Below are 11539 nucleotides of genomic sequence, written 5' to 3' on the forward strand. Positions count from 1 at the left end.
AAAAAAAAAACTGCATATTGCCTTAAATTTACACCAATGCGGCCATCTTCCTTCTCGACGAGCTCATTCAAGAGTTTGATAACACGACATTTACGCAAAAACCGAACCATCTGTTAATGATGAAGCAGCTGCAGGCTTCGGTGGAGGTGATATAAACCCCGACGATCGAGTTGAGTATTCGACTTTCTTAATCCACTGAGGTGCGGCAATAGCATGAAATGTCTCTCCATTGAATTACTCACTGGCCTCCCACCATTTCAAAAGCATCATATAAAGGACTCCCACGATCCCATATCTTTACGTCGAGTGATTCCTCCATACTCTTCATCTGATTTAGAGTGTTTCTTGAAGTTTTATACAGTTGTTGAGAGGGAGACATACAGTCACAGATGGAGGAGCGTTGGCGTCTTTTGTTTTTATATAATTACCCACTGCTCAGATTCCATGAATAGTTTCAAAGCTAAGGCACTGGCGACTAAATGCATATTCGGATTATAAATATTAAACAAAAAAAAATAATAATAAATTAGCAAAGTGTCTATACATAAAAATAGTATAAAGCATTTTTAAAAAAAATAATATAAAACAAACCAGTTTTTACATGTAATATGTACTTTATTGATTAAGGCAAACACAAACAAAGAAATAAAANTACTGTCTAAAATTGTTTGAGTAACATCATGTTTAAGAGTATTTCTCAATCTAAACAGGTCAAAACACAATAGATAAAATAACACGATGGCCATAAACATATATATTCATTTGTTCATATGACAAACTTTTCAATCAACGTGATTATGACATAATAACAACTTTGTCAAACCAGAAAATATTTTTTTCATCCAAATATCATTCATAAAAGAAAAACAATAAAAATAAATTAATAGAGTAATGGATTTACTATGACCCAAACCACAGTGTACTTAAATGAAGCACACAAAATTATAAGCAATAATAAAAAAAATATTCTCTTAATTAATTAAAATTAGCATACTATTGTTAAAATAAAACCACTAAAATTGTTATGAAGTTTAATTCAATTGCTTTTGCTAACTTTTAACCCTTTATAGATTTTGTTTACTTTTTTATGTTTGGTTTTTAGAACTACATATTTAGATAATTAATTTTATATCAGCATACATATTTTTCGGTGGATACCTTTATCTAAATTTCATTAAAAAATTTCTACATGCAAAAATGCTTCATAAAACAAAATTTTACATCTTGTAGCTTTCGAGCAATGGCTGTAAACAAAACATAGATATTGCTTTCTCTAACATCCATTTTAAGGGGAAAAGATTTCTAAAATTATTTTCAAAATAATCTCAAATTTAGCCAAAAATTCACTAACGATTGATAAAAAAAGATCATATGCCAAATCAGTAAATCAACTGCTATAACTATTAAGTCTCATTACAAAAAACCTGAATCACTTGCTATCATGAAAGATTTTAATTCACATGATTGTAATATAACAGAATAAGAGATGGTAAAAAATGAGAATGACTTGAACATTATCAACTATAATAGATCGAATTTCTACATATTTAACATCATCTTTGGGACAAAACTAAAAACTGAGTTAATATAAATATATATTCTACCTTTCTTCTCAAATGATAAAAAAAATGCTCTAACCAATAAAGAGATATCAGATAAAAATGGATCAAGAATGTCAAGTATAATAAAAGTACTTCAATTTATTTGTATCATTAATTGCTAGCTCTAGGGAAACATCAAAGGTTAAACAAATTATATATGTGAACAAATGAAATGAAAAACAAAATGAAAACAAAATATTACAATCATCATAATAGAATGCAAAACCTCTTTCGACAAACAAATGCCACAAAGAGGGAAAAAAATGTGAAAATAACAAAAAACGAATGTAACAAAGAAGAAAAAGAAAAGCATGGAGAAAACAATTTAAAAAAGTGAAGAAGAATGATAAAACAAGTGAAAAAAGAATACAAAGGTAATACTAAAGGTCAAAAGAATATAATAAACACATGAACTAAAAAATAAATGCATAAGACATCAATTTCCAGCAACATAAATATAATTGAATTATAACTACTAAAATGAATTAAATCATATTAACCTTAACATGGATAATGACTAAAATAACCCTATCAACTATATCAAAATGCAAAACAAGAGGTCATAATAGTAAGCTCACAAATAGAACTCATATATTTATAGGTATATAGATATATATATATTTATATCCAAAATTTTTTATGGTTGACATATAAGTTATTTGTGACACGGTCTCACATATCTATGTCCGTGAGACGAGTTGATTTTAATTCCGGGATTGATCAAAGGAAAATAAATGGCAGTGGCATATTACATGGTGTAATTGAATTTTATTGTCGTATGATAGTAATATCACTACAGGCCGATATTTTACATGCAGATAAAGTAAATGAAAGCAGCAAATTCAAACTAAAATGCAGTGCTGAAGTAGCTCTTGACGACATTATTAGACAGTATTTGAAGCACAATCTTGTTTGTTGGCCCCACGCATCGCGGCGTTTTGAACTGACTAACAGCGGATCCTAATCCAACGTAGTGATCCAAGATCTTGTGAAAAGTACCCCTCTTCACGATTCGGAGTTCGAGGGCTCCAATGGTGTTCACCTTCCGAGAACTCATGTACCCTGCATCGACGAATGATCTGTCCAAACAGTTGCAGCATTCTTGGAGGATTTCATGATTCGGGTCGTCACTCGTTTCCCAGAAGATCACATAATGGGCAGGATCAGTTGATATATCGACCTGGCTTGTAAAATCTACGACTTCTTGATTCTTCGCAGATAGCAGCTTGGCCGCGGCCTCAACTGATAGCTGTAGATCCTTCTCGGTGTTCTTGTCAATGTTGATTGTGAGAAGGAGATTTTTCCTGCAAACGAACTGGAGCTCGGGAGTCGAGTTGTGGAATCCTTTAACTTTGACTACGTCTCCTAATCTGTAACGGTACAGTCCTGCAAGAGTGCAACTTATAAGCATCATCTTTCAACAAACTTTGCAGTTGTCACTTGTCACACAAACCAATGAATGGTTCAGTACTTGAGCTACTCGAATAAATGTTACCACCGACGACTTATAAGAATTACAATCAATCTTACATAGGATTAATAATAAAGAATAAATTATGGGAACACCAAGACCTGGAAAAGATTAAAATATGCCTTCATACCATCCAACAACCACATGGCAAGTGGGTATCAGGAGTTAGTAAACTAGTTAATAGAATCTGCAAGCCTAAACAACAAGGTTCAAAGTATGATTTTTTAACTGCCTTAATGATTGAAAAAACAAAAAACTAGTCATCGAGATAACGTAAAAAACAGAGAAAGAAAAGAGAAACAATTGAGCACCTGCAAAATTAGTGACAAGGACTTCGTACTCCTCACCAACCTTTACTTCGGTTAGTCCAACAGGATTCGGCTCGACGCTGTTGAAATCATCGTTCAAAGGGATGAATTCAAAAAAACCTATATTAGGAAGCACAGCAAATGTAGCTAGTTCTGGTGGTAACTTTGGGTTGACATTCACTCCAATCCACCCTTCAGAGGATCCATAATCAGCACTTAATAACGGCAAGTTTCCAGCGTAATGCCGCAACTTCATTAGATAAGGCTCCATGGAACCTGTCATGATTCCATAAATATATTTGGCATTTGGAAACAACTCTGGGACCAATCCATTCCAGTTGCTTAATCCCAAGATCTTGTGAGAAATTGTATTAGCCGATTCAGAATCGGGCTTAAGAATCTTGGACACTGCCAATCGAACTGATGGGACCGTGATTCGGGTACTGAGAACTCCTTCTCGGATATCACTGACAAGTTCTTCCCAAACTTGCTCTAAAGTTCGGAAGGCGTGGATGATGCAGTGGGCAAATGTGGATGAAATGACTTGAACTTTGTCTCGGAAGATTAGCCCACACAAAAGATGACAGTATAAAGACTGGTGAAAGTCAGGGCCGAATATCACTTCATCGGGACTGCAAAATGGAATCTGCATTTCCCTCATTGTTTTCTTTATTTTTGAGTTACGGTACACATTAGTGGTGGCGGTTCCAGCTGCTAGTCCACCTTTTGTCATGAATTGTTTGCTACTGAAAATGAATTGTAATGCCTTTCCACCCGCGATTGGATATTCTCTGAAAAAGTAATTTGTTCCACTCAAGCTCAAGTATGGAATACCAAGTGTCAGAAAGACACTACAGGAAAAATACTAAAGTGAGCTTGCATGTGCATTGCTGTCCCGAGGTCAGAATTTACAAAACAAACCGAACCTTTATATCCACAGAGGAAACTTTTAATCAACACCCATTCTGGTCAACAATCGTGCAGGATGGTAGACAATACCTAGACTGAAAGATTGTGATTAAAGGAAGATCCATGTGCGAGAGCAGGGTGGGACTGCGCGCATGCAGTTCCTTGAGGTGAGGCATTTGAAGGGGATTTGGGATCGAAACTTGTAATCTTAGTTAAACTACATATAGGACTAATAACTTGAGACAAGGTGGAAGCGACCGGATTTTATTCTCATCGGGAGCAACTAGCATTTTGAAATTCCTGAAGCTAAATATCATTTGAAATACCTGAAATGATCGACAATGGAGCAAATCTTGACATGTAATGTCACGTTTGATACTCTGAAGAGTGAAGGCTATACTTTCAACATAGAGAACGCTAGGAAGGGCAGAAGAAAGCAAATGGAATGCAACTGATTCAAAACTCATATGATGAACGATATATATTCTGACATTTGATTTTTTAAAAAAAATAAAGAAATTTTATACACAATTACTACTTTTCTTGTCGAGCCCAGTGTGAGCAAAAGAATTGAGCTCTGACTGCACACCTAGGATATTCAAAAAATGCGAAAGAAATTTGTCTAATCAGAGGACCTCATGGATAAATTCAAATATCAAACAAAATAAGGTTCCATTAAGCCAACCTACAAAATTAAAGGGGCCGGGATCAGTGGACACCATCAAAATTACCTGTTTCTAAACGCAAAAGAAGTTTTGAATATCTGCAGGGTATTTTCCATCAATTCATCATTAAAAGGCACAAACTTTGGCTTCCCTTGTGTTGTGCCAGAACTGCAAGAATCTCAAATTTCACCCAACTTTGAAAACTTTTAAAAACCCGTAAATAGAGACGATGAATCCAGAAGATGGGTACCTCAATGAAATGGTAGTAATTGGTTTTCCAGTCAAAATGGGTGAATTTTGGCCGTCGGCGATTCGCTGAATGTAAGATTCCAAGTCCTTGTGGGTGACAAGGGGGATACAAGCCCTGAAGCTTTCAGGATCAGTTCTTCCATTGAGACCCCATTCTTGCAAATACTCAGCCTCACCATTTTCTTCCAATATTTTCTTTAGAGCTTCCGTCTGAACTTCTCCAGCATCCCTTGTCATCGCTTCAAATTCTTCTATAACTGCCTCTGGATCAAATACTTCCTCCATTTTATCCAACATGTTAACCATTCAATTGAGCAACTGTAATTTAGTCACAAATTCTCGTAAGATAACAAAATCTTGAAACGGGAAAAGAAAAATTTACAAGCAGCTAGGTAGACATGCGAGTTAGCAATTATGAAACTTCACCGAGAAAATTGATGGGAAAAGGTCGAAAGAGAAGTAGGCATGTGGCGGAACAAAGAAAGAAAATTATTTTATTACCATAACTGTAAGAAAATGCTATAAAATAGGATATGAGAATAAAAGGAAAAGAATTCCAAGGATCGAAAGCATGATGTGACGACTTGAAAAGACAGCTCGAGTGAGCGAGATGAAATTGAGGATAGCTTCTAGCCATCATCAACACAATGAAAGCGATACGATTTCATTTGAATTGTCAAGAAAATCAACTCCGGAAAGAATAACATCTAACTTTAAATATTCAACATGTATTTCTACTCGCATAGTATAAACATGAGAATCACAAACTGTCCAAATAGCTTTTCCAGAAAAGTTATAAAGCAGCAACTTCAAGAAAGTCATACACAACCTAAAGTGCTTCTCCCGTATTGAATCTAACTACTCTGGAAACGACGATAAAGAAAGAGGATAACCCACACCATATATGTACAGAAAAAAGAAAGAAAGATTAATCGCTAAATTTATAGATAAAAAGGTCTGAGCAAGAATATAACAACAGAGGCAGAAAAGTCCATCTACAAACAACTTACAGAATTAGTAGTGTGCGATAATAGAGAAACGATCAGATTTTTCTTTGTGGGTAAGATGCTAGCGAAAGTTAGAGGCATAGAAGGGCTTGAAATTTCATTGGAAATGGAGCTTAGAATGCTAAGACTTGGAAGAAAATGGTGTTGCCCATGGGAGGTGAATGTGCGTGTATATATACACACACTCACACACAATGGAGACATGTTTGTGGGACTGAGAAATACCTAAAATGACCTTGTGTCAAGATTAGCGATGGTTTATTAAACATAATGGTCATGTGTTTCACTGCTATTGGAATTATCAGTTGACACCTGACAACTGAATCTAACTTTGAAATTTTTTATTAAACTGTGTATAATCACATTAAAGTAATTATATATACAATATAAAAAATATAGATGAGCCTATTTTTTACATGTTTAAGTGAAACAATATGACGAATCAACTCCATTCATATCTGAAGTGAAAATTAATAATTTGACATAAAAAATAATTTTTTAATGTTTTGGGTTAAGTAGAAGGTATGTATCACAAAATTGATATCTGAGACAGTCTTATGTGAATTTTTATATGTTTTTTTATGAAAATATATATAGGAAAATTTCAAGTAACAATAAAACAAGTCATAAATTAAAAATAAATACTTAAGGTTATTTTTTCCCCTTTAGATTATATGGTCTACATAATATATGACATATATAATGAATTATAATTACTTGATTTTCTATAAAACGATCTCATATACTTATATTTGTTATATAAGCTGATTCGATTCATATATGTAGTGAAAAATAACATTTTTTCATGGATTGAATTAAATTTCTTCTGTGACACGGTCTCACGGATCTACATCCCTGAGACAGGATCGACAAGGTCCATACCTTGAATGAAAAATATTGATTTTGACATAAAAATAATATTTTTTTATGAATCAATCTGGTAAAATATTTATCTCATAAAATTGATATATGAGACAGTCTAATAGGAGTTTTTATGACTTTTTTTTATGAAAGTACATGGATGGGTGTTTCAAGTAACAAGAAAACACATCATATACTAAAATAAATTTACTCTAGGTTATTTTTTCCTATTAGATTATATGCTCTAGCAGAATACACACACACACATATTGAGATAGTCTCATGGATATGAATTCGTGAGATAGGTCGACCTTATTCCTACATATAGTGAAATTAATAATTTTTCATGGGTCGGTCAAATGTCTCACGGATCTATATTAATGAGACGGGTCGACTCGATCCATATATTGAGTGAAAAATAATATATTGACATAAAAAGTAATGTTTTTAATAAGTCGGAATAGATAAAAGATATGTTTCATAAAACTGATCTATGAGACAGAATCATAGAAGTTTTTTTTTTTTTTTAATGAAAGCATATATATAGATGGTATTTCAACTGACAAGAAAACACATCATAAATAAATAAAAAAAATTATACATTAGGTGATATTTTTTTCTTATAGATTATATGGTCTAGCTGAATATATGACATATATATATATACGATGTGTATATATATCATGTGAGACGGTCTTACGGATCTATATCTGTGATATGTATCAATCTTAGTAATATATGTAGTGAAAAATAACATTTTTTCATGAGTCGGATTGAATCAGATATCCATCACCCGCTGACGTACAGCCTAATAAGAATTTTTATAATGTACAATATATCAATTCAATGTGCCAACTATTTATGTTGTGTGATTTTAATTAGTTTCTAAAATATCACGCCATCAAACGAGTAGTACGTGGTATAGGTTGTTACCCAGATGTTTTAGTTGGGACATTTTTAACAAATTTTACAAGGGCCGGCCTTCAAGATTTAGGTGACCTTTTTTAATAAAAATAATTAAAATTGAAAATTACGTTGAATTCGAGAACCCATAACTTTGGGATCGAATTCGAAGAACCAAATATTATAATTCGTACATACTACGTCGCTAAAAATCGTACAGAGACATGTATTAATTTCACTCACTCATGTTCACACGTACCTAGCGATCTTCAGACTTCCGACCTAATGGACAACAAAAAAATTAATCCACGTCTTCATTAATAGTTACTGTTAGTAGAATATATATAATATTTATGTGTTATTTTCATATAATAAAATTATAGTAATTAAAACTAAAAAATATTTCACACTTAATCTCGATCACTTAAATTTATAAAGTTTGAAACTTGACTTTGTCGTTTTAGTTCGTGCTTTTTAGAACCTTGCTCACGAATGCGAATAAAACAAGAGAGCACTCGTAAGGAAATTAACTGTTGTGCGTGTGAAACATGATTAATGTATTCGCGGGAAGAAACGAATTAGGAATATGCTTAATAAAAAGAGAGCGTTTTTAAGGACTAGTGGCGTCACGAGGATTGGATGTGTGTTTGAAAATATGGTGAGTGTGGGGGGTCAAATTAAAAGTGGCACTCTAGTAAAAGGAAATGCCCACTATACATAGTGGATGGAGTTCGTGCTTTGTGGAAGCCAAAGAAGGGACACTATCGCAGCGGGTACACCTTGCCTCAGCCACCCGATTTGAGCTGCAATTATGGATGCCAAGAACCCTTTTTTTTTTTTTAAAGATCATTGTGTTTTCAATTATGTATGTTTTATTTTTCGCGTTTTTGATCTTTTGTGTTATCAAAATTCAATATTAGTATAATCTTTCGATTTTTTTACAATTTTAATCTCTTTCATTAAGAATTTAGATACAAGATACTTTTTTAAAAAAATTGAAGTGAGTGGCTGAGGCGGGGCTGAGTTTGGGGTGGCCTCTCGCCCCCTGGCTCCGTCGGACCGTCTTTGAACACTTCAATATCGTATTAGTGTCACATCAGTGTAAAGTAAGAAAAAATTAATATTACCAAAAAAACAATAATATCGAATTATTACTTAAATTTAACAATCTAGAAAAAAAAATCTCAAATATGAAAATATACGACAAAAAAAATTGTTTTTTACTCATAACCTTGATTTAACTTATTTAATTGATCGGATTAAATTATTTTGGTAATAATTGAGAGTGTTTAAATATGTTTCGGTTTGTCAATGGCTTAGTCTCTCTCCCAGTTCCGCCTTTCTTTAGTGACTTGTTATTCACCTAACACCAAAATCTCAAGTTTGAAATGATATATCGAGTTCGAAATCTAAATATAACAAAATACCACACCCCTAACTAAAAAAAATAAAAATTCGGCGGTTGGTTGGTTCTTTTGACTATTATGAATCTCTGATAATTATCGATTAGTTAGGGGTTTTATGGAAATCGAGTTGTTGTCATCACTTCGTGTTTGGTGGGAATTTCGATTGGCGTGGTACTGCGTCAATGAATAATTTTGGCTTCTTTGTCGTTTAATGATTGGTTCAGAATTAGCAAAATCAAAGGAAATTCATCTCTAAATTAGTAGACCAAACGTAATTCATATATGCAACTCTCATGTTATTTATTTAATCGATGTGGAGCAATTAACACACCTCTCACGCTCAGGAATGAATATTTGAAGCATGAAGTTTACAAATGACTCAAATATAGGCAGAATGGATGACCCAATTATGGACAATCCAACACATAACAGTGGAACCTGAGCTCTGATACAATGTTAAAATTGAGACTTGAACCTAACTCAACCCCAAAAACTAGCTCAAGGGAGGAGGATTGTCCAAGTCCATATATACAACTCTCAGATTATTTATCCAACCGATCTAACATATTGAAATATAACCCTACATAATGTCATTTTTCAAATTCAAAAATTGACCAATAACCACATCGTTGCAACTAAATAACTTAACAGTTCGCATTGGTGCATTGATTGTATTTTCTAGATGGCCAAAACCCAAAAATATTCATTCGATATAATTCAGCTACGGTGACTCCAAATTTTACGTGGAAAAAATAAAAAAAATTAAAGTCTTCCAACAAAGAATAATTTGTCCCTGAATAAACATTTGACATGATATATGATTAGTACAAGCAACTCTATTAAATACGTGGCTGTATATAGTTCACAACAAACTTACAATGCAATGGATTACTAATTATAATATATAATCGCTGCTGGCAATATTCAATCTGGGATTTTTCAAAAATAAAAATTAAACAAATAAGAAAAATATAAAATCTTGTGGGATATCATATTTTCATGTCATGGTCCAGATGACAATATTTCATCGAATCTCAATTTGGTTGCCAATTTTTAATGTCTATGGTTGAACATCGGCATGCCTATACAAATTGACATCCGAGGTCGAAAGTTTTTCCATTATAAAATACTTTTCAAAATGAATTATATCAAGTCGAGAAATTAATATTTTCGAATTATGTCACTTCATTTTATAGATAGATTTCAAATATATTATCATTCATAATTTTTCTCAAATCAAACCACACACCAATTAAATCTATAAATGCAAACACGAAAAAAATTATTTGTATAATTAAGAAGGAAAACTTCGAACCGTTGAAAAATAATTGCATGACTTTGGAGAAAATCATCCAATTGCCTATTTTCACGTGTTTGTAGTCATTGTCTAATTATTTAATAACATAGTTTGTATATTCCGACCATTGACAAAAGAAATAGAGGGAAAAAAAATTAGGACAAGACGCTATTACTGTAGCCTTCGTAGTTTTTCGCTTTCAAGACGGATAATAACTACAAACAAGAAAAGAGATATAAAAAAAATTAATAAATAAAAAAAGAAAGAGAGAAAAAGGAAGCAAAGACAAGAGAATACAGCAGTCTGCATGACTTTCCGTTTATATTATTATACTTGCTAACATTACATGCAATAATCTTGAAATTGTATTTATAAAAGAAACTATCAACCAATACAATTGGGGCAAAAAATATAGTGAAATCAGTTCAAATTTAATTTAATTTTGATAATCTTGTATGCGAAATCATGCTAAAAAAATCTGTTTGATCTGTCAGAAAAATTCAGAAAATATAAATAAATAAATGTCAACTGTCGTGATCTTTTTGTATTAAAAAGAAGAAAACAAATTGTAACTTTATGTCGGTCAAACTATTTCCCTTTTCGCCATGTGCAAAAATAAGCGCCGGAATTTGTTACAGTTGACAAAACCTTCTACTAATATACATTGAAAAAGAGACTCATTATTCAGGCTGTTTAGTTGGCTTGGGTAGTAATATTAATTAAATATCCGTCTCACGAAATTATTGTGATACTTACGTGTTTTGGTCATTTTTCGAAGCATTTTCTTTATAAAAATAATATTGGTCGGTTTCTATATAACGACAATCGTGGAAAAAAAAAAGGAGAGTAGAATGATTGATTT

At 32.7% G+C, this 11539-nt stretch overlaps 1 protein-coding gene across 2 annotated transcripts; it reads right to left on the bottom strand.

The window, feature by feature from the left end:
• Positions 1-2299: 2299 nt before the first annotated feature.
• On the bottom strand, positions 2300-6418 carry LOC140972711 (jasmonoyl--L-amino acid synthetase JAR4-like). Of its 2 annotated transcripts, none has more exons than XM_073435092.1 (5): positions 6214-6418; positions 5205-5521; positions 5021-5122; positions 3384-4171; positions 2300-2987 (listed from the first exon to the last, which is right to left on the bottom strand). In XM_073435092.1, the coding sequence occupies exons 2-5, from the start codon at positions 5507-5509 to the stop codon at positions 2449-2451; spliced, it is 1734 nt and encodes a 577-aa protein (XP_073291193.1). In that variant the 5' UTR covers positions 5510-5521; positions 6214-6418; the 3' UTR covers positions 2300-2448. The 2 variants fall into 2 exon arrangements, with proteins under 2 accessions (XP_073291193.1, XP_073291194.1); XM_073435093.1 differs by lacking the exon at positions 6214-6418 and adding an exon at positions 5630-5713.
• Positions 6419-11539: the final 5121 nt, after the last annotated feature.

Source organism: Primulina huaijiensis, chromosome 3, assembly GCF_012295235.1.
Source record: "Primulina huaijiensis isolate GDHJ02 chromosome 3, ASM1229523v2, whole genome shotgun sequence".
Taxonomy (NCBI): Eukaryota; Viridiplantae; Streptophyta; class Magnoliopsida; order Lamiales; family Gesneriaceae; genus Primulina; species Primulina huaijiensis.

Excerpts from the sequence above, each read along its gene's own strand:
- LOC140972711 (XM_073435092.1), bottom strand. The coding sequence starts at position 5,509 with ATGGTTAACATGTTGGATAAAATGGAGGAAGTATTTGATCCAGAGGCA. Across the intron at positions 5,123-5,204 it reads ATTACTACCATTTCATTGAG|TTCTGGCACAACACAAGGGA; the intron begins GTACCCATCTTC and ends AGATTCTTGCAG. Across the intron at positions 4,172-5,020 it reads TCTTTTGCGTTTAGAAACAG|AGAATATCCAATCGCGGGTG; the intron begins GTAATTTTGATG and ends TTACTTTTTCAG.